This window comes from Colias philodice, chromosome 21 (assembly GCF_061535455.1).
Source record: "Colias philodice isolate Cphi_HAF_F1 chromosome 21, ilColPhil1 Martin Lab GWU primary, whole genome shotgun sequence".
Classification (NCBI taxonomy): Eukaryota; Metazoa; Arthropoda; class Insecta; order Lepidoptera; family Pieridae; genus Colias; species Colias philodice.
Window position 1 is genome coordinate 3895782 of NC_143106.1, and position 24591 is coordinate 3920372.

At 36.5% G+C, this 24591-nt stretch overlaps 1 protein-coding gene across 1 annotated transcript in view; it reads right to left on the reverse strand.

The window, feature by feature from the left end:
- The window catches only part of Mhcl (Myosin heavy chain-like), a 184232-nt gene that overhangs the window by 93785 nt on the left and 65856 nt on the right, over window positions 1-24591 (reverse strand). The window contains exons 5-19 of the mRNA XM_089708942.1: window positions 22014-22196; window positions 21554-21733; window positions 20830-20954; window positions 19804-19941; window positions 19140-19283; window positions 12960-13189; window positions 7016-7160; window positions 6269-6379; window positions 5849-5978; window positions 5530-5626; window positions 5147-5270; window positions 4819-4966; window positions 4401-4501; window positions 4109-4230; window positions 3739-3914 (exon numbers count right to left, since the gene is read on the reverse strand). Of these exons, the coding sequence (XP_089565068.1) occupies window positions 3739-3914; window positions 4109-4230; window positions 4401-4501; window positions 4819-4966; window positions 5147-5270; window positions 5530-5626; window positions 5849-5978; window positions 6269-6379; window positions 7016-7160; window positions 12960-13189; window positions 19140-19283; window positions 19804-19941; window positions 20830-20954; window positions 21554-21733; window positions 22014-22196 (2154 nt within the window). The remainder of the gene's footprint in view (window positions 1-3738; window positions 3915-4108; window positions 4231-4400; window positions 4502-4818; window positions 4967-5146; window positions 5271-5529; window positions 5627-5848; window positions 5979-6268; window positions 6380-7015; window positions 7161-12959; window positions 13190-19139; window positions 19284-19803; window positions 19942-20829; window positions 20955-21553; window positions 21734-22013; window positions 22197-24591) is intronic.

Below are 24591 nucleotides of genomic sequence, written 5' to 3' on the forward strand. Positions count from 1 at the left end.
CTCGGGAATCATTTTTGATGATACAGGTATTAAAATCACCCATTATCAAGGAGTTTTCATAGATGGGAACATAATGATCGAGGATAGTTTGAAAGGAGTGAAAGTAATTTATGGAAAGGGAAGGGCTATAAAAAACACCAAGCAGGAGCTTAGAGTGATGCAAAGTAACCTCAATAATTAGATGCTCAGCAGCATCGGATGGCGGAGGCTGGGGGGACACGCTAATTATTTTGTAGGAGATTTGTGAGCTTAGATAGATCGCGACACCACCGCCAACTCTACCGATCCGATCGTTGCGTATTAGATTATAGCCAGGAAGGGAATAACAGGAGGAAGGAAGGCAGGGCTTGAGCCAAGACTCTGAGATAAGTATAGCGTGAATGTTGAGAGAATCGAAAGTTGTTAACAAATCGGGAAAGTGTGCAGGCACACTTTGCGCATTGATATGTACTGCGTTGAATATTTTGGACCCATTAGGGAAGCAGTTTGAAAGGAGATTATTTAGAGGAGTGAAGGAAGAAGTACTGTGGAAGCTGTCCTCACTACCAGGATCCTCAGATGAGAAAGACAAATAGTTAAAATCACTAGAAGTGCTTTCGTTCAGCATGTTCATTTGACAAAAGATAAATAATAATAAATATATAAAATGTATATATATAAAATATAATAATATAATATAATATTAAATAAATTATATGAATAAGTATAATAATAGACTATAACAAAATGATAAAGTTTTATGCAAGTAATATGAATCAATAAAGATAAAAAATAATGATTATATATTCTAATAGTAATGAATAAAATATGATTGTAATTAATATTCAAGACAAAAAAAAAATTGTTTATGACTTATTTTAACTACACCCCAGCAATCAATTTAAATGTACAGAATTGAACGCATTTTTAATCTGTATCGGAACGTTTAAACAGTGACATCTGTGATCTGACAGCCAATGTTTGACAGTTGACAGTAAACAAATTACAACAGCATGACAATTGACAAATACAATAACATAACAAATAAAAGTTGGTACAATGAAAATATTAAGATTAGACAAAAGCGGGTAATAAAATATTAGTTTGAACGGACAAGAAAGAAAAACGAAAATAAAATGTTTGACAGTGTAACAAGGTTTAAAATCACTTGACAGATCGATATATGAAGTGTGAGACTTACTTGTTACTTATTTTGTTTAAGTAACCTTCTTGACCTAGACGCAACACATTTGGAAGTTTTGGGGTCGTTACTAGATAGTTCATTGGAGGCCACCTGGGCCGAGTCCGAAGTTGTGCACGGTATCGACTCCAACTCAATTAAGGAGGTCACACGAAACTTATCACCGCTCTGTCCAATAATGAAGATGTTACCGTCTCTTGTCCAACACTTATTTATCCCGAATCTCTTACGAGCAGCCATAAAAGTTTCATGGCGACTCTTAGTTAAAAATTCAGAGAGTGTAATACCAGAGTTTTTTAAGCTAGTCTTTTTGAACCAGATGTTATCTTTCAATTGCACCTCACTGAATTTAACCAAAATTGGACGGGGCTTGGAATTTGAACCATTGGCTTCATCATTGATTCCATTGACAGCTCGACCCATTCGATGACAGCGGCTTATTGACTCGACAGAGATCTTAGTGTACGGGAGCTTGTCAGATAATGTTCTCACTACTAATGCACGAGTGTCTTCTTTTTTATCTTCATGCACACCATGAATCAGGAGCATTTTCCGACGAGAACGAGTTTCCTGGAGGTCGTGAAGTTTGAAGAGAAGCTCAATTTCATCATGGATGTTTTTAAGCGAGGAGATAACAAATTTTCTAAAAAGTTCAAAATCACCAGATATGTTTGTAGAAGCAGGAGAAGTGTTGTTCTGCAATTCCTTTTGAAACTCTTCCATCCTTTTATTGAAGTTTTCAGACATCTGTGCCATAGTTTCTCTAATTGATTCCATTGTGAGAGTGAGTTTGAAGTGACTTGAAAATTTATGCGAAGATAGAGGAAAAAATATTATAGGACTTAGTGCTGGTAGGTGTTAATGATCAGTATTCCATAGAATTAGATTGAAAAATAGGTTTTGAATATTTTTAAAAACAGAATATTTAGCAGATTAAAATTTTAACTGTTGCCTTTTTCACGCCTACCCTCGAAAAAAAAGGCAAGGCAACATTGCCTACAGCATCTCTTCTTTGTATCTGCTTTGTGGCTATACCTGTGACACTACCCGGACACTCCATACAAAATTATCATTTTGACAGTCACACTGTAGAGACTGCAAATGTGTGTGTTAACGCTTTATGGTTGGCACATTTGTGACTAGCGTAAAAAAAATTCCCGTTTTTCTGATGAAATACATCCGTAAACAGCACAATATCTAACCATTTTCTACGAAAAACGATAATCACAAATCCAAATTAATAAAATTACTTTAAGTCAATTTGATTAATGTTGTCAATCTTCGTTGCGTATATCGTCCCTGTAGAAAAATGTGGACCATTTTTAGACTGATCGTGCGGGGTGAGGTAAGTGTTTAATTTTGGCGGGAGGCGGAGAGTGTCCGTTCTGTAGCGTTTAGCTACTATAGGCGGTGGGGGTACAAGGCCTGGCTGTTAACCCCTGCCGCCGAAGGTGATCGGTGGCCACCGTTGGGTTTTAGTGGGTATGGCTTTTCGCGAGCCCCACATACCCCATCACGCAGGAAAACTGCAGAGGGGGATGCGTAAATGCATTTCCCAACGTTAAAAAAAAAGACGGGTTGCACTTCGGGAGTGCCGGCAGAAGTGAAAACTTGATTATTAACGTGCAGCATCACTACATAGTATAAAACAAAGTCGCTTTCCCTGTCCCTATGTCCCTATGTCCCTATGTCCCTTTGTACGCTTAAATCTTTGAAACTACGCAACGGATTTTGATGCGGTTTTTTTTTAATAGATAGAGTGATTCAAGAGGAAGGTTTATATGTATAATAAGATCCATTAAGTAGTGGAGAAGTACTGTTATTTTTGAGGTTTCTAATGTGATGTCGTAAAAAATTACATTTATTCCGCTTACATTGCAAACGCAGGCTGAACCCTACGAGTTTTATCAAAATAATGTACTAAGTATTATACACATTGAAAAGGTCTACAGAAAAGTCCGCGATGGTATATGTCTATCTCTTATGGATAACCCACAATAACTTTTTTTTGTCATTTACTTTTTACGACGAATAATGGCTAATTTTCGAAGCGATTTTAACCAATACAGCATTAATCCTTAACCAATTAAATACCATGGATACATTGTTCATTTAATATAGATCTATATGGCCCTTTACACCGTATGATTTAAGTGAATATTTTCGAAGATATTACAGATTTAAAAATTGCGGGACGTAGTAGCGTTTGCGGCCGCCCGGCTATGTATTTTATACCCGTGCGATGCCGGAGCGGGCCGCTATATTTTTATACCTATACAACGTTCACAATTTTTCTGTAGTGTATTTAGTATCAGCATTGCACCCGTGCAAAGCCGGGGCGGGTCGCTAGTGTTTGATATTTTGGAATGGTATCCGTCTTACGCATGGAATATAAGGGCTAAAAAAAAACATCTCGTCTTACGCTTTTTCAATCAGGCCACGTGTCCTGACGCGAGTTTAAGATTTTATACCCATCGCCGCTAAAGAAGTTTTCACTTCAAAAAAAGGGTTTAGCTACTATTATGTATTCTGTACCCGTGACGCGTATAAGCACGGACCTGCGAGCGCAGCAAGGGCACGTTGACGTCGTCCCCGCCGTCGGGCGGCTGGTGCGCGAGCAGGCAGCACACGAAGTGCGCGCCGGCCGCGCCGCAGCGCCGCAGCGTGTCCACCACGCCGTCCGCCACGAACTTCGCTTGAAGCGCAGTGGAACGACGCTTCATACCCGCTGTGCCTGTTTAATGCGATTTCATTATTTCAACAGAATTAATTTCATTGTTTTTTGACGAAATTAATTTATAAGTATGAAATTTTCAATAGAATGAAAGAAAAAATCATCGTAACATGGCATGAGAACTGATTCGACTAAATCACGTGATTTTTTGTTATTTTTCATCATATTACATAAATAAATCACAAGAAACTTACCCGATGTGAGTGTCCGTCGTATAGAGGACGCGCGTCGCAGCGTGGACGCGTCGCCGATAGCGGACCAGCTGGAGGCGCCGCACGCGCCGCGCGACCACGTCCACACGCGCACTATCTCCTCGCTAAGTAATGAAGAATTAAAAAAAATACAGTATCAGAATAATGATTCAATATTTTGCTCGTATAAAATGTTTAAAATATCTATAAAAACTGACGTCAATTAAACGGCATATATGGGAATTGAGAAGCAACACGAAAATAAACCTTTAGCAATGTTGGAAGAAATACTTACTTTTGACTTTCTTGTAACAATGCGTGTGCCTTCTTGGTGACAGGATTCTCGCGGCTGGCCTTTACCCAGCCAGTGACGTCATATAATACTGGATTGGTACCCTACAACAAAATATTATTTTAATTAATTTAGTCACGATTATCACACAGAACGTAGTAACGCGTTCCAGAAGCGTGTGTCCGATGGGCTCGGGCACAGCTGGTACAGATGTGTTGTGTGTGAAGAATAAACTAAAAAAAAATCTTTTTTTTAATTTTTAGTTCTATTCCCGGTCGATGCAAGTGAATTTTCGAAAATCTTTGAATGCAGTTCTATTTCTTTTTAAAAATAAGGGAATATTTTCTTTCAGCAAAATTTGCTATTCAGTATTTCAAGTACTTTCCCTCCATGGCCCATCGAAAATTTCCCGGTAGATCACCTGCAAGTGCTGCAAGCTGAACTGCCTCGCGTGCGGCGCCTTCTTAATGAGATACTGCGTGTGGTGCGGCGCGCCGTAGTGCGTCATCACGCGCTCCAGGAACGTGTCGTCTGACGAGCCCGGGTACATTGACTCTTCGTCTAGCAGCCTGTAGCCAGGAATAAATATTAATTTCAACCAAAAAACTTAAAAAAAACGTCTAAAAATTTATGAAAAAAAAATTTTACTGTATGAAAAAATAAATGTTTCTGGTGGTGAATAAAACTCCATATGAGGTAGAGAAATGCTGTTGTCTAAATGGAGATGCATAAAACAAAAACATTTTTACCAAAGCAATCCGCGTCGGTCGCAGTCGCGCAAATCCGCTTGCGAACTCCGCACTATTGAGTTTTGCGGCGCTTTGTCGAGCAAGTCTATCATGGGCCCCGGATTGACGGTTTCTGATAGCCAATCTGAAAATAATGTAAATTATCAAGCTTAAGATTCAAATATTATAACACAGACACAGACAAATCATAATAAACTACAAATGAATCGGTTACTCTTCCTGGTGAAAATTAAACTTTATGAAAAAGAATAGTCTAATCTTAAAACTAACAGGAATCTTCTAGCGTAAAATTTCCTACCATGCAGAATAAATACAGGAGTGGTTTTGAATAAGTAGTAATAATGATAGGTCAACATATTATAATAATGGTTAAAATAATCTACCTTCTTCCGATCCGTCATCTAGTGTGATTCCCTCTTGGGCGTATCGCTCGCGAGGCGCGACTAGCATTGCCTCATGAAATACTCCTTGAAGTCGTTCCTGTAATGAGCAAAATACGTGAAATATATTTAATAGCAAGTCGAAGGAAGGGTTACATTCCTTAACTAGAAAATTTTGGACTGAATGTTAATGACAATAAATTATAGAAGAATATAATTTTTTATTTACTCGGACATGTAAAAAATGGGTTGGTTTACTAAGAAATAACTACCCTCATTTACCAAGAAATAAATATTATCAGGGAATTAACGAAAATTATACCTGAAGATAGTTAGAAAGCAGTTTGGATAAAGATGCTCCACTCTGCTGTCCCGCACATAGCGGGTTGTCGGCTCCAGGCGTGTCTAATAGCAGAATCGATGCTGATGTTCGTGCAGAGGTAGATATACTCCTGAAAAAATAAACAATAGGTACGTTATAACATAGATCTGTATGACAGTAGCGACATAGTCATAAAGTCAGAAGAGTATATTAGCAAAATTCCGTCAAGTTTTCAAGCTTGCATCAGGGATCTCTCGAGATTAATATTGCTGTTCTAATTTTATGTATATTTATTTCGTATGTATTCATTATTTTTTTATTATGCGTACTGCATTTTTGACTAAAACTGCATGAATTATGTAGGAGATTTATCCCCATCTAGCTATAAACTACAAATGTTCACAAGTTTTTGCTCCTTACCTATTAACAAATGCAGCAACAATGTTGAAAGTTTCATTGTATAGTCCGGTAACGAATGCGTCTAATGAATCTACACCCGGCGATTCTCTTTCATTTGACGGCGATGGTGTTCTGAAAGAAAAAGAAAACATTACTACATAGTATAAAACAACGACGCTGTCACTGTCTGTCCGTCCCTATCTATGCTTATATCTTTTAAACTACGCAACGGATATTGATGCGGTTTTTTGAAGTGACACTTCTTTAGGCGCTTTGGGAGTAAAATTTCAAAGTCATGTCGTCACGTCATGGTAAAGGCGGCGATTTTGGTATCTTTTAATCTTGCCAAACCAGTTTCACTTATGACACGTGTGCTCGGCAAACACGCTCTTTTTTAATAGAGTTATTCTTGAGGAAGGTTTTTGACAATTTTATTTTAAGTTTTTGACAAATCGGGCGAAGTCGTGTGCTGAAAAACCAAGTTAATTTGGCAAAAAGAACAGTTTATCAAGGTTTATGTTGGTATTGGAGAAGCAAAAGAGCTCCCGAACTGCTGCTTCAGCCCCGAGCCGGTGTGCGCTGTGGCACAGTGCTGGGTTACCGTAGCGCGGCGGGCGGCTGGTCAGCGGCGTGCGGCGCGAACACGGCGCGCGTGAGCTCGTCCGCGCCGACGCCGAGCAGGCGGCTCGCGCGCGTCGCGCACCCCGAGCTCCCGAACTGCTGCTTCAGCCCCGAGCCGGTGTGCGCTGTGGCACAGTGCTGGGTTACCGTAGCGCGGCGGGCGGCTGGTCAGCGGCGTGCGGCGCGAACACGGCGCGCGTGAGCTCGTCCGCGCCGACGCCGAGCAGGCGGCTCGCGCGCGTCGCGCACCCCGAGCTCCCGAACTGCTGCTTCAGCCCCGAGCCGGTGTTCGCTGGGAAAAGTTATATTTACACATTCATCATCATTTGTCAATTTTTAGGGTTCCGTACCTCAAAAGGAAAAAAACGGAACCCTTATAGGATCACTTTGTTGTCCGTCTGTCCGTCCGTCCGTCCGTCCGTCCGTCCGTCTGTCAAGACCCTTTTTCTCAGGAACGCGTAGAGGTATGAAGCTGAAATTTATATCAATTACTCAGGTCTACTGTCCCTTGAAGCTGTGAAAAAATCAAACTTCTAAGCCAAGCCATTTATTAAAGTCGATTAAGAACTCAAAGGAGAATTTGTACTAAAATTTGTAACTATTACTTAAAATTGTAATATTATCTAACTAGCTGTTGCCCGCGACTTCGTCCGCGATTCGGTCGTTTTTCATCATTCGTCGTTTAAAAAAAATACGTGACACTTTATATTTGAATGTTCTTAATTGTCTCTTATAAAATTTAACTACATTAAAATTGAATACTCTGATAAGAAAATCTTAAAATCATCGAAAATCATAGACATCGAATATCTGAGGAAAACATGAATGAATGTGATTTAAATTCTACATTTCTTAGTAATTAAAATAATAATCTAAATTAAATGTAGATTAACAGTTTGAGCGCACCATTATAGAATATGTACCTAAGTAATAAATTACGTTAGTGTACATAGTAACTTTACTAAAAACACGATGACTTTCTTTCGCGCTCGGTACCACAAACTAAGCATGTTTGTGGTACGTGGCCCGCGTCACTTTACCCCCCACGAGTTCCCCTCCGTTGCTATGCGAAAATACATTCGTCGCCCTACTGTAGGAAAAATTGTAATACTGTGGCCTGGGCGTTATAACACGCTCAGGGAATTCCTGAGTGCTGATAGACTTCCGTCTATCGGCATTTATACCAATTTTATATTAATATCACCATCTTGAGGAAAAGCTTCTAATGTCGATTTAAAACGCATATATACGGATTAACCTGATGAATTAACATGTTCTAAAATTGTGAAATGAGTTCAGTTTTAAATTCGAGAAATATTGATTTCTTGTATTCGATTATTCGTCGTAGTCGAATACAAAATATATTTAAAGAAACTTAGGTTGGCCTTCAGGCAAAAGGGATCCTATCAAATGATAAACTTGACCTTGTATCTTAAAAGTAAGAATGAAAGGAGCATCTGATAATTGTTGAGCACCAAAGGATCATTTAAAACGCAATACTATAAGAGCTAATATTGTCTAAGAACTGTTTAGATTGCACATGTTCCTCTAAAACTTAAAAGTAGTGATTTCAAAGGTTCCGGCGTATCTTCAAACGAAAGCCGACTCCTTACTCCACTTTAAAGCATTACAAAAAGAACATACTACGTTAATATCGCCTATACAGAAGATGATCTGTAGGTAATCAATTGTGAGGTTATAAGCAAACCCACTTTTATATTTGTCGGACCACACCACCGAATTTGTAGATTGATCTTCTATGTTTACCTCTAAGTCATTAAGACTATGTCGAAATCTGTCTGCAGTAAGACGGGCCTCTCGCTATTCGTCCAGAGACCAATAGTTTCAATTCTTAATCTTTCATTAAACAAACTTATTAATCGTTCTGGTCTCAAATAATGGTAATATTCGCGTCCCTACTCTAGTCATTGCTTATGCTCATGTTCATCTTCGAGAGATCGAATAATATTATGGTGCACCCTATTATTTGTCAAACGGTCTTCATATTGAGTAAAAGTTTCAGATTCTCGAGATAAAATATGACGATCGTGATCAGCTGTGTGACGTAATTCCCTCTCAGTGAGGGTTTCGGTCTCACGGGATAGTACAATATGCCATTTGCGATCAGCTGTGAGACGTTATACCCTCTCAGTGAAGGTTTCGGTCTCACAGGATAGTACATGCCGTTCGCGGTCAGCTGTGAGCCGCAATTCTCGTTGTGAAGCGGTTTCAGGTTCGGCATAACACATGTTGTTTTCGGTCAATAGTAAGCCTCTTATCTCTAACGATCCTTGAGAACTCTTATTTCTCATTTTCTTAACTTTGCTCGAATTTCGATATAAAGATTTTTTAGGTGGCACTGATGCGGGTGAATAAAAATTAAGTTAAAGCCTGATTCCCACGACATGTTTGCTTCACAAATCCGACCGCGCCACACCACACCACATGCCATGGGAATCGGCGCGCTTGTCGCTCGCCAGTGCTTGCTATACGCACACATGCCGTGGGAACGCTCAGTTCAAATCGCGACGGATGGCGACAAGCGCTTGTTGTCTGCCAATGCTTGTGAAGCAATACATATAATAAAATTGTGGAAAAGTGATGTCTGTACAATTAAAATATGTAGAAAAAATTAGCAGGTGTTATTATTATCGAGAAATCGAGAGAAACCATTTTTTTCTCTTAAAAGCTCCCCCCCCTCCCACTTCCCGAACTCCGATTGACCGTAATTTATTTTTCCTTACATTTTTATCATATCCTTTTCTAATGGGTTTCATCCTACTGCGATTTTTTTTTGTTTCAAAAATTATCTACCCTGGTGTATAGGTAAATTTTCCACATAAAATGTCCTTTAAATATGTCGTATTACATTTTTAACCCCCGACGCAAAAAGACTGGTGTTATGTGTTTGACCGCTATGTATTTCTGTGTGTGTGTGTGTGTGTCTGTCTATGGCACCGTAGCTGGCTAACAGGTAAACCGAATTAGATGCGGTTTTTTTTGTTAGGCAGAATATTTTCCGACGCTGGTTCTTAGATAAAGTGTATCAAAATTGGTTCATCCACTTATTATACCTACATAGGGGTAAAAGTGGGAATGAAAAAAATGAAAGTTATAATTTATTTTTAAAGATCGTCGGGAAGTTTATGAAATTATTTATTCCTTTTTCTATACACTTTTCTTCGTCTAAACGGTTTAGTTACGTGCTCTCTCTCTCTTCAGCCTTTAGTTACGTGCGTGAGACAGGAAAGATCTAATTTGGATTTGTTGCTGGATTTGATAAAAACTGAGTATCGATTTAGCTGATCAGTGGCTACACCATAGATTATTAAAAACATCCGTTTAAGAAAGGAAGGAAATAGAATTTGCTCCTCTCCCCCCCCCCTGGTTCCTAAAAAATAATATGACATAATTTAAAAGAAATTTTACGTAGACGTACACGTACGTAGAATTAGTTAGGCGTTTCTTTTTTGATTTTCGATATTATATACTAATCATAATTTTTAATTACATTATGTAGTAACTATTTGGTATAGGTTAGGCATTTCATTTCTTGATTTTCTTTAATAATTTGGTACGTAAGTTTTTTAGCTCAGTTTAGTAAGAAATTTTAATAACAATTCTTTTAATTATTTATGGTAAAGTCCGGTCGCGGAGCAGGAAGAATTTCGTACATTAACCTGTCACTGTCACTCCCTTGTAAAAATAATGTGTCTTGCTCGCACAGGTGCAATGACCGCCGTCCTTAGGGATTGTAAACCTTTAACCTGAGAGCGTAAGGTTTGTGTTTGCTTGATTGGTGTCAGGTGTTCAATTATGATTTTGTGAATTCAAAATTTATAAGAATAAACCTCAAACTCTTTATGTCCAATCAAAATCCGCCTAAGTCGAAATCGCGTGTTAGAATAACGTATTTCTGTAATATTGTACCTACATAGTTAATTATTTTTTGAAAAATAAGGTCATAAAGAAGTTTCACTTCTTATGTGTGTACACGCACACTTTTTTTTATATAATATATCGTTGTTATTGAAAAAGTTAAAATGTAACTAACTAATAAGTATTGTAAATGAATAGAGGACATTTATTTAATAAATTAGTAAAAAACATTTTCTCCTCCAAATATTTCATGCACTTCATTCAAAAATGTTTGTGACCACTGTCAGTAGGTAAAGAGGTCATTGTACGAAATTCTTTCTGCTTCGCGACCGGACTTTAGTACGTATTTACTCAATAATTGTATCTTAAGTAGTAATTCAGCATGGGCGTAGCCACGGTGGGGCTGGGTGGGGCGCTTACCCTGGCTTTGATCTGGTAGGTACTAATTGTGAAGGGGAGTGGGCGTGGGCGTGGGATTGGGACTGAACGTGGCATATGGCGTGGGAGTGCGAGTGGGCGCGGGAGTGGGAGCATGAAAATAAAAATGATTTTTTATTGTTGCCCCACCCTGAGCCCATGGTCATAGGTCCCATAGTCACTATTCCACGCGAAAGAAGTCGCGGGGACAGCTAGTAGACAAATATAATCAGAAAGCTTTGAACTCCTAAGCTCAACCATAAAAGATAGACATTTATGATGTCGGGAGATATTTTTTATATAATATGGAGAACATTTCTTTCATACTTGATTTCTGTGTAGCTTTAACCATTAAGATACACGCATTAAGAACGCACACGCGACGAAAGCTTAAAAATGGAGTTGCTGCTCTGCTCACGAATATGAAAAATAATAGTTATTTAGGAAATATATTTCATGTGCAGAATTGACCTCTACAGATTTAATATAAGTAGGTATACATATATTTAGATTCCAATTTCCATGTAACGTTAAATTCGACTATACAATAACTAACAGACAACGCAGGTTACTCTCGTTTCCGTAAGTTGAGGCGGCTACATATTCGGTCCTAATAACATGACTTTTTGTGAACGAAACGACAGCGCGGTTTAATTCGATGGCAACACCATCAGAAAAAAGGAAATATTTTTAACTTTGAAAAAATATTATGATTTACACTATTATTAATACTATTTTAACATTAACACAAAATATAAGACTGTGAAGTGTGAGTGTGTAAAAATAAATCCAGCTAGTTTCACATCACACTTATGTTTATAATTAGGTATACGACATGAAAATATATTAATTACCAAGCAATAATCATATAGAACAAAAGTATTAACAGTCAAAGTATATTATTTTTTACTAACAACATGTAAATGATGAAGGAATAATAATTATCAACGAACTAACCTTTTTGTATTAGAGTCCCGCCTCGTGATCGAATTATTAAAACACGAAGATTTTTAAAAATGTAACCAATGAACACAATCAATATTAGATTAACTGTAATGGTGTCTAGTTTGACTTAAAATAATATACATCTACCCTCACTTTTAAAAATGTAGTATATTCACATGAATTATAAGCGCACCTTATAGGGAAGGGAAGATTTATTATGGGTTAAAGAGTTAAATAAATAACTAACATAATTATATTTAAATTATTAATTTTTAACATTGTGTTCAGTAGTGTTAACATGTAAATTGATTTGATTTTTACGAAATCTCATAGATGGCGCTGAATCAAATTTGTCTTTATAGTACTAAGATTCATTAAACAGTTTCTCTGCCCAAATTACGTAAATGACGTAGTTTTTATAGTGTAAAGCTAGATAATAGCATGGCTTACTCAAAAACAACATTTAAACATGAGTCTTTAGATTGTACGCTGTCGTAGTACACGGAATACGTAAGAAAAGTAAAGGCTCACAGCTCCTCCCCCGGAGGTGATAGCATGATTATATGTTTAAAAAAACCTCACTCGACCTGTTAGTAATATTCATGCAAAATTTGAAGTCAATCTATGCAGTACTTTTCGAGATTAGCTCGGACAAACATACAGACAAACAGACAAACAGACAAACAGACAAACAGACAAAAATTCTAAAAACTATATTTTTGGCTTCTATATCGATTATAGATCATGGAATATGTATTCTTTTAAAAAAATATTCAATGTACAGTTTTGACTTTCCTACGATTTTATTATATGTATAGATACAGCACCATCTACACCAAACATCACTTACCTCTAACAACGCCCGCCCAGCCCAGATGGCAAACCGCAGCCAGTATCTTCCACACAGCGAGCTGCTCTTGTTCCGTGACTCCTATAGCTTGTAGCGCGTCTTTCAAAGCCGCAAATTCGCTGGGCGCTTCAGCTTTGTCCGTAGGACTTATGTATGGGTTCGGTGCGCTAGCTGGCGCTTGATCGAGGAACAGCTCGCGGCGAAGACGACCATCGCAGCCGTGGAATAGACTAGAAGAAAGAAAATATTGTTAGGTACTGCTTTTTTTTATTATCTTATATTTTTTTGTGGAAGGGTGGAATGGAGGATATATGGAGGGTGAAAGGTGGAACTGCTACGTTACGTAACACGTTACAACGCGAGTCAGTATATAGCTTTGCATTGAAAAAGAAAAGGAAAATTATGGGTCTATCGATAACAACTCGTGCAGTGATAGCTTGAAAGGTGCGAAGCTACAAATGGTACCAAAAATCTATAAATTATTATTTAAGACATAAAATTAAGCATTTATTCAATTGCAAGTATTGCACGGTACAAGTTAAGAGGAGGCTCCCTTTCTCATTTCTGGCATTGAGAGACCGGTTACGGTACTAGACGCTAATACAGCCGTAATAAAGTTGAATATCGCGTGCGCTCTTTGATCGCGTTCGAGCTCGAAAAGCCTCAATTCTTATTTCGTTTATAACTAAAGTAATAATTGATCTAGAGATAAAATATCTTGGGATTCGATAGTAAACTCTATTTTCTTACTGTTAAATAATAATTATTTTAGACAAAGTCCAAGTAAATCTTTAAAAAAATGTAATACTTAATCCTTAAAAAAGGCATAATTTTGGAATAAAAAATGAATCGAGCGAAAATGTTACAATTACGTAACTGTCTTGACAGTTACGTAATTGTAACATTTTCGCTTATTACATCGAAAGAAAAAGACCCAATAAATCATATACTAAAGTTCCATTTTGATTGTATGTGTGCCTGTTTCAGAATATTAATGCAGTCACATAAAATTTAGGGAGCTTCCCCTTAATAAGTCATCATGGAGTGAATATGCATAATGTATCTCCTGCTTATCCAAAGAAAATAATTACATGTACATACAAAACATATCCTTAAGGGGATTACTATGGTCAAAACCGGAAAACACCTTATACATATTGAATTTTGTTGAGGAAACTGTTGGTACGATTGTCTTAAAAAAAATATATGTGATACTCAAGGATATAATTAACAAAGTGTATTGTTTACTTTTCAGTTTAGAACGGCCTAAACATAAAAAAAATACATACAAATCAACCCCTTTTTGAACATAAAACGCATTTTGTTAGGAAAACGGCTACATATTTATACATGAAATTTATACCAAAAAATATGTTATAATATTTGTAACAATTTGTATTGATTGTTTTTTCAATTTTCATAATTATCGTTAAATTATCAAGAAAAAACTCGAATTTATAATAAAACCCACATAAAACCTCACCTCTATTGCATATTTTCGACGAAATTTGACGGTGTCAGTTCGACTCGGACGGGGGACTGTACGTGCGGTTTTTTTTGCAAAATAACGCTAAAATTCACCGAATTGAATGTTTTGTTAAATTAAACCAGATTGTAATAGGTATTTACATGAGCAGTTCATGAAATGAAAGTTAAAAATAGGTATGTAAAGATATAAAAATCTGTTTGTAAATTAGTTTTGTTTTTGAAAGGCGTCATTGAATAATATCCAGTGTTGATAATTTTTGACAGTAAAATATTATCAGAAAACACATACCTACCTACAAAACAGTAACCAGATTTTCCCTGTGCCTTGAATATTTTTTAAAAAAGATTAATTGCTGTTCTATCGTATATTTTAAGGGTCCAAAACAATCCAAAGCCGGGAGATACTGACACAAAATTTTGGGTCATTTGTAACCGGATGGCGGTTCTACAGTGGTCTTAGTACGCAATGACAAAAAGAAAAATCATGGTCAGAACAGTGGTACCGGCAGACTAGTCGCGTGGGCTCGTCGAACTCGTCGGATAAATTACGGAAGGCAAACGATTTGTAACACAAAAATTTTAGGATTTACCGATAGCCCATAAAAAAGAAGTAGGCGGTAGTGTCATGCCATACTTTTCCGGTGTAATTTACAGCCCACAATACCGACGTGAATGCGTTGATTTAAAAAAAAATTCAACCATTTGTGCCAGGCTAATTTTTGCACAGGTAATCATAGTCCAGTTAGACTAGAGTAGATAATTTTTGAAACAAAAAAAAATCGCAGTCGGATGAAACCCATTAGAAAAGGAGGGGAATATGATAAAAATGTAAGGAAAAATAAATTACGGTAAATCCGAGTTCGGGAAGTGGGAGGGGGGAGCTTTTAAGAGAAAAAAATGGTCTCTCTCGATTTCCGACAAAACTACAAGTCCTACGGAAAAAAGTTCAATGGCAAAGTTGTAGGTAATAAAAGGATCTACAACTTTTGTATTAACAATTTTTTCACATAACCTCAAAATTTAGGTGAAAAATTCAAAAAACCAAGTTTTTGGTCTTTTATTTTTATCTACTTCAAAATTTATTGTTTTTCTACGAAATTTGGTGAAAACTTACTTTATTATGTCCCAAATACACTGTAATTTATTTGATTGAAAATATTTATTTTTTCGCCTTATTTTGAATTAATACCAAAAAAACAACCTAATTTTCAATCGAAAAGTCACCCGTCAAAATGTCAGCTTTTTTCAAAAACTGGGGGTGCCTTTTATTCATTGAAATCTCTACTTTCATATGGTGTAAAAAAAATAAACACCACTATAGTAAACGTTCTCAGGAAATGCATACAAACAGTGTGAAAATTAGCTTTTACTAAATCAGGCACACTTCTCAAACTACCTGAAATGTTTTGATCGACATCATTTTGCTTTTGAATATGCTGTAAAATATTAAACTTAGAACAGATAATTATTTTTCTTTTGAAATATTACCGAAAAGCCGATACAAGAGAAGATATAGAGTTCGAGAAGTGTGCCTGATTTAGTAAAAGCTCATTATCACACTGTTTGTATGCATTTCCTGAGAACATTTACTATAGTGGTGTTTATTTTTTTTACACCATATGAAAGTAGAGATTTCAATGAATAAAAGGCACCCCCAGTTTTTGAAAAAAGCTGACATTTTGACGGGTGACTTTTCGATTGAAATTTAGGTTGTTTTTTTGGTATAAATTCAAAAAAAAGGCGAAAAAATAAATATTTTCAATCAAATAAATTACAGTGTATTTGGGACATAATAAAGTAAGTTTCCACCAAATTTCTTAGAAAAACAATAAATTTTGAAGTAGATAAAAATAAAAGACCAAAAACTTGGTTTTTTGAATTTTTCACCTAAATTTTGAGGTTATGTGAAAAAATTGTGAATACAAAAGTTGTAGAACTTTTTTACCTACAGCTTTGCCATTGAATTTTTTTCTGTAGGACTTGTAGTTTTGTCGGAAATCGAGAGAAACCATTTTTTTCTCTAAAAAGCTCCCCCCTCCCACTTCCCGAACTCGGATTGACCGTAATTTATTTTTCCTTTTATTTTCATCATGTTCCCCTCCTTTTCTAATGGGTTTCATCCGACTGCGATAACATTTTTAGCCGACGCCATTATAGGACGAAATTCTCAATTCAACTGAATTTTTTGTTGGTTCCGTTACCTCCGCACTTTTAACTGGGTGAACCGATGATTTCTTCTACACTAATATTATAAAGAGGAAAACTTTGTTTGTTTGTTTGATTGTAATGAATAGGCTCATAAACTACTGGACCGATTTTAAAAATTCCGTTCACCATTCAAAAGCTACATTATCCACGATTAATATAGGATAGGTTTTATCCCGGAAATTCCACGGGAACGGGAACTATGCGAGTTTTTCAAAAATTAACCCCGAACTAACTACAAAATACATAACAAGTCGAAAAAAATGTGATTTCTTGTCCGTTTCCCTATTTTTTTCGGTGTGTGTAGGTTGCATGCATATATTCCTACTAGGTATGAAGAGATATACAGAGAACGCTAAATACATTTGCCTGGTCACCATTACCATTCGATACACCATGACATGGTAGAGGCCGTTCTATAGAATTACGTCAAATAATGTACTCCATCTTTTATATCTCTGTAGGTGAGATGTTCTCCACCCTAGCCATCATCAGGTCTCCAGAATATAGTATCCCATCAAAAACATCCTGTAAAAAACCCAAGTCTCGCAGCTCAGTCTTTCTACCGTCAAAAGGTGTGAGATCCATGTAATACCAAGTCGGTTAATCTATTTAGTGTCTACTTGAAGGACCTTCTGTCTTAAGTTATTACATAAGTTATTATCATGCCAATATTAAAAATATTTAACGTTTTAAACAAATAGATCGACTTGGACATCGCTTGATTTGATTATTAGTATATGTATCACACTACACAGCACGACGGGCCAGCGACCAACAGGAACGAGAGTTTCAATCGCGTGAGGCGCGAGAGACTAAAGAATCTAATATAATATGTATTGTAATATTCATTTTGTTTTCATGCGATGTCCAAGTCGATCTATTTGTTTAAAACGTTAAATATTTTTAATATTGGCATGATAATAACTTATGTAATAACTTAAGACAGAAGGTCCTTCAAGTAGACACTAAATAGATTAACCGACTTGGTATTACATGGATCTCACACCTTTTGACGGTAGAAAGACTGAGCTGCGAGACTTGGGTTTTTTACAGGATGTTTTTGATGGGATCTCACTTCTTTTTGTAGAGCCTTTCTTTTTGATACCATCTACTTCTAACGAATTTTGTTAAAGGTCTTATGATATTTTCTTATTTTTATATGTAGTCTTCCTCTTTTTCTTTTCCGGTACTACTTCTTGAGCTTCAGCCACAGTTTTTCTCAAAGCCCACTCCCTGTCTCTATGGGCTTTTCTCGGAGGCTTTGATGTCTCAATTTTTGACAAGTCTGGACGGTAAATACTTCTTAATCTGTTGTATTCACAAATTGATGATTCCTGCGCTTTAATACTTCCAAAGTCGACATTAATGAGATGTAAACCGCCCAGACTTGTAACTCTCGAAAGTGCCACGTAAGCTTGACCGGATGTGAACACTGCAGAACCTATATCCATCAGCGCATTACTTAGGCTTAGGCCCTGACTTTTATGTATAGTTATAGCATAGGCTATACATATGGGAAATTGTTCGCGATGAACATAAGCTCTATTAATAATTTCAAATTTAGTTTTGACCGGACCAAGCTCGTATGCATTAGGTTCAATATTAAATACTGCATAAATAACTTTGTAATCCCATATATTTATATGGGATTACAAAGTTATTGATGCAGTTGGTGTATTTGGAAAACTGGACCGAAATTACAAAATATTTAAGTTTTCCCATGATTAAGACACTAAACTCTATATGTATTCCAAATATGAAGCTTCTAAGTCTGCTAGAAGTGCCTTGGACTTTTGATGATCGGTGAGTCAGTGAGTGACAAAATTTAGAAACTTTAACAAGTTGTCATTCTTAAACTGCTGGTTCAAATTGACTGAAATTTTAAATATTCCGTGTTTATACAATGCCGAATTAGTTACTGAAGATTCAGGTTTCTTGCTTTATCCACAACCGAATTATAGGGGGTCGAAAAAGGCCCGAATTGCTTCGAGAAAAGGATGGTACGGCCGTGCCGCTTTTTTTTTGCTCGACTTGGCGGGGGCACTGCCGTGCCCCCAGACTAGAGTCCGTGTTGAATAAAATTAATTTCTAAATCGGTGTTTTCTTAACTGTTCCCCACTTTAGAACTTATAATTACTTGCTTAGTCATCTTAAGGTCTCCAGAATGGGTCATGTAGTAGAGACTTTGCTTATAACGGTTAATGTTGAAAGATGAGTCTTCCTACATTACACAATATTTACTATTAATAAATGTAATATGTTACTGCCTCTCAGAGAAAACATAAATTAGGTAGAAACCAACTAACACATTACGATACAATACGATACACTATACAATTCCATAATCTTTGGTCACTTTTACTTCAACAACGATGTATATTTATAGAGGGCGGTTAAAAAAACAAATTCAAATGTAGTGACAGAATCATTAAGGTCGTTGAACCGTGTAATTGCCTTAAAATTTTCTACCATTTATCTACTTACATATGCAGCGCCCTCAAATGCGACTGGTCTGGTCTAAGGTCTGGCAGCAGCGTCTGCACAGACGCAGACACCAAAGCGCCGCCGCCATCGAAGTCCAATGATGTGAGGGATACAAATCGAGTAGCGTGCGTGTTGGAGCCGGTGCTGAAACAAAAAAATTGGTTGTCTGTAAAGTCGGTTTACTGACGATAGTTGAACGTGACAACGGCCGATTGTGCTTCTTTGTCGCTCGTTCCGCACTCTCGCTTGCACTTCAAGCCTTACATGGAACGCCTCAGAGCGAGGTAACGCCGCATGAGTCATGTTTTTTCGTGCGTGCAGCCGGCTTTGTCGAATTATAAGACGTTGTCACGTCAAAAAGTAATTCATTGTACATTTTTAAAGAATAGAAAAAAAATTAGATCATGAGTCGGTATTCGAGATACATAACTACTTTATCTATAAACACAATGTTTTTTACTCAAAACTAAAACAGCATTTACTCATAATTCTTTCAAATATTCTTATTCGGCTATAGCCGAATTGGATATATCCAATATTATAACATATCTATGGGTATAAAAAAGGAAGGCCATATTTACCAACTTAATAAGAAAACAATACAGTTTTTTGAGTTTTTGAGTTTTTATTGAATTTGGTTTCTGAATGAAAAACGGTCACTCACCGACTAGAACCAAATATATGTAGAACGTCCAACGCCGCTTCAAGTTTCTCTGGTGTGAGTTTCGATCCTTGAGCAGGATACGCACTAGCGAGGTACCATACGCAATGCCTCATGGCTGAAGTTTTGCCTGAGCCAGATCTGGAAGTGAAAAAATATTAAATATAGGTTTTTTGTGTTTAGTCTAATTAAAAAAGTGATTTAATCTTATTAATTTTTTTTATCAACTGTCTTGTAATAATAAAAATCTAATTTGCAATTTAAATTTATTATTTTTTGTGTGAAGTAAAACAGTTGAAACTGATAAACAGCTTAAATTATTTTTTCTGCTATATTTGACTTAGACTTTCAAAAAATCTTAAATAAATTTAGTATTTAGCAAAATACTCAGTTTAAGTCTGAATCCTAAAATAAATCTCCTTATCATAAAACAAGACAATCCACATAATGGCGCTAGTATTTCACTCCAAAATTGATATAGTTTATTAAAATTGATATAGTTTATAATTTAAGTTTAAAATTGATATAGTTTATCTAAGCATATCAACAACAATGCATAGTGGCATTACCACGTCTCATATTATGTAAATCGAGACCTTGATCTTCATCATTATGCGAACTATATGATAATCTGAATTGTGCTGAACAAGTTAAAAAAATATACAAACTTAAGTCGAGAAACTAGAATTATTTTTATTTGCATGTATTATAAATAAATAAAATAAATGAATAGACAGGTTGCCATACATCTTTTTTTTTTGCCAAAAAGTCGTAATAGAAATGTCTACCACCGAATTTACATTTTCCAATAAAGTGCTGAGTTCACACAAAAATCGATGATCAAACTTTGTTTTTATTTACACTAGTGTATTTTTTTACAAATTATAATAAAATCATATATTTTATTTCTACTTCTATCAGCAGTCCTCCTATAATTTTATATCAAGTTGTCATTTCATTTTATAGTATAAGAATTGTTTTTCTTTGTGCTTTATTTCAATAAAATTCTATAGATACACAAAAACGTACCTTCCAAGGAACACAATAGCGCGATCTTTCCTCGACGCGAGCATGGCGCGGTGCGCCGCCTGCGCCGCCGCGAACACGTGCGGCGGCATGTCGTCCATGCGGCACCCGCGGAACATTGCTGCTACCTAGAATAAAGTGATTTTAGATAAGTTTATTTCCAATTATTAGGTAAAAGGATGAATGGATTTGTGAAACGTGTTAAGCTATTGCATAGCTTCTATCGCGGGCCTTGAGCGCGGGGACCGAATCCAGAAATTCCGTAACGAAAAAACCTCACGCTCCCCACTCCGACGGGCAAGGAGGTGTGGCTTGAAGGCATGCTATGCAATAGCTTTACTGCGGCAGTCCTCGAGTGCCACACGTCTTTTTTTCACAATTTCAGAATTGTTAGGGAATAGGAAAACATATTGGATTAAACAGTAATTCAGCGATAAAGAGTTTATAACAACACATATTTTCAATTCGCAATGATCAATGGCAATTCGTAATCGGAGTACGGATAGATTATGGCCTGAACACTCATAGGAGACCCGCACTAAGAACGTATAGGCTGATGATCATGAATCTTAAGTCCCCGCAAATTTAAAAACCTAAAATGGTATAAACAGTCAAATTCATATTTGTTTGCAATAATTGAGTTGGATGCACTCGTTCCGGCAGCGGAGTGACGTTATATTATATATACCCGCACGCTGTCTACAGCGGGTCTCCTGTACCCACGCACCTTCTCCGTGTACACCGGCGTGGTGCGTCGCGGCGGGCCCATCACGAGCAGCGCGTGTCCCGCGCGCGCGTGGTGCAGGCCGGCCGCCGCGCGCGACCGCAGCACGTGCAGCGCGCCACACTCGTTCAGGCAGCGGAGCGACGCGATGTCTTCAGCGCGCTCCAGTTGCGGCGGGTTCGCCTGGAAGTCACACATGTTATGTGGTAAACACGTATGTACAAATACTAAACAAAATCTTCGAGATAGTATAAAAAATATATAATTTTAGAAATGTACACACAGGAGGCGGTGTTAAATATTAGTTTGAATGTAATAAGAATGTACTGCGATTCTACACAATTGATAAAAGCAGTTGATAATAAATCGAAACAAGTCTACGACTATAAGCAAAGTGAGGGTATTTGGGTCAAACGTCTGACTGACTAACTGACTGTAGTAGATAGTACATATAAAAAATTACCTTTTCCAAATCATCCTCATCCACGGTGATAACCTCGCCCGTCTGTATGACGCGCACCTTCACGCGTCCCGCGTCCGCTTCGCCTTCGCGAGTCACCGCCGTGAATCCGCCGCGGTGCGCGAGCCACATGTGACCAGCTTGCAGCCATTGTTTCTCGCATGCTAGCTGTTCTTCCGATTTCGCCTGTAATTAAACAAATGTTTATTAATGATTTTATTATCTGCAGTCTGCAGTCTCGGTGTTTTCAAAAATTAAATAATTTTAAATATAAAGTCCTTATTGTCTTTTATGCCAAGAAAAAACTGTAATCAATATTTAGTGTCCTTATTTATTAAGGTTTCCATATTGCATCTTTATCTCTCTCCTTCCATCGCGCAGATATGAAGCTCTTTTTTACATTTTCAATTTTGTCAATTATCCTTTTCGTATTGAAATGCCAATAAAAATAATGTAGGTAGCTACGTAGGGTTCTTTCAAAGAATAAAATACCAACGAACACCTTACATCGATAAATTAACTTTCCGATTTATAGCATCACTAGGAAGTTAGATATTCAACTAAAAATGAACGGCAAATAAAACGATTATGTAATTAATGATAATTATTATTTTACACTTCCGCTAGATAGCTGTTATACATCTGCCTACGCTCTACGAGTACGAGAATTCAACTTAATAATATTATTAGCAATTAACAAATTTATAATACAGGTTCCAAAACATCATATATAAAGGTCATTTTACTCCGCAGTCCGCATCAACTAATTTTCATATTAAATACTGTAAATACATAAAAATGTAAATTATAAACGGAGACGATTGTCTCCATGAGTGTGATCACAAGTCATTAGCCAAAAAGATCACGTGGGTCAGATACCTAGAAGATCACAGCTTCAAATTCGTCGCAAAATAATTGAAAATATTTTAATACATTCTAGTTCGTATGACCTTGATCACAGCGGGAATTTATGTATATTTTATGTAGACATTTGCACGTTAAGTAACAACAAGGACGTCTAAATAGAATTGCTACATACATTTGTATAAGTATTAAATTATCTATTGTTTTGTCGAGCTGTTTAAGGACATATGAAAATTAACTTGGCTAAAATAACACGAGGTATAAATTTTGAAGACAAATTTTCAAATATAAACAAGAAACTGGAACACCGGTTTGTTGAATCGAACAGTAGAGTCGAGGTGTTATCAAGAATAGTTTGATAGTTTCACGTTAGTAACACCCTATTGCGAAGATTGGCTTTGATAGAATAATAATAGACATATTAAGAACAATGCTGACGATCCTTAACAACTTCTGCTGTCAATCACATCCAATTGTTTTACTTAACACTCTACATTTAAGTGGTAGATTTAAGTAAAACTTGAGTTTCGATAAAGGAGTAAAGAAAATAATAAACATTTAACACAACATTTAATGTAGGTATTTTATGTTGTGAAAAATTCAATTCTTAACTACTTTTTTAACGACAGATTATGTGTGCGACTTTATGCCAACACAATCTGTTGTTAAAAAAATCACCCAGAAAGGAATTCCTCACCAATCGATCAAAAAAGAAAAGCATTCATTTATAGCTTTACCCTATTGTATATTTCATGAATTTTAACCACGATTTACCATTAAAATCGATTGTGCAATAATTTTCTCATACATCGTATTATTGCAAGTCATGCATAATCAATTGCATCGCTCGCTAACAACAACTTTTACGCAAATTAACTCAGAATGTCTACAAATTTACAAAATGATCACATCAAGCGCCGACTAGTCACGGAATACAAGTTAGGTCAATCATAAAATATTGTCTTGTAGATTGAATTATGGTTTGGATTAAGTCAACAAAGCATACCTACTAATGTTAGTACTTATTGATTGCACATATAGTCCGGGATACATCGCCCATTTTTGCAAGTGATTACTATCAAGCTAATTTTTCGTGAGTAGCTTTATTTTGATGAGATGCCCAATAATTTCATGTACATAACTCTCGATTGTGGTAGCTACCAGAGGAAACAAGGATAAAATATTTTGATTTGATGGTTCTCAAATATTAATTACTAACTGAATGTTTTTTTTTGTTCAATCTCAAGATAATTATCTAAATTATTCGAAAAAATATTTGTCCTACAAAATCTATGGTTTGATCAAAGAGTCCCCCTTTCCAATGTGTATCGATAACGAAGTCATCATAAATGATTACTAACCAGCTGATTTTTTTATTTTCACTTATTTAATACTTATATAATTCAACAGAAATATTGTCCTACAAATTGCGTAATAAATATTTGAGAACCGTCAAATCAAAAATTTTTATCCTTGTTACCTCTGTAAGCTACCACAATCGAGAGTTTCGTACATGAAATTATTGGGCATCTCATCAAAATAAAGCTACTCACGAAAAATTAGCTTGATAGTAATCACTTGCAAAAATGGGCGATGTATCCCGGACTAATAGTTGAAAATGTAATTGTTTTAATTAAAACTAGCTGTGCCCGCGACTTCGTCCGCGTGGAATAGTGACTGCATAGTAGGTAGTTACTACTTAACTTTTATTGAATAA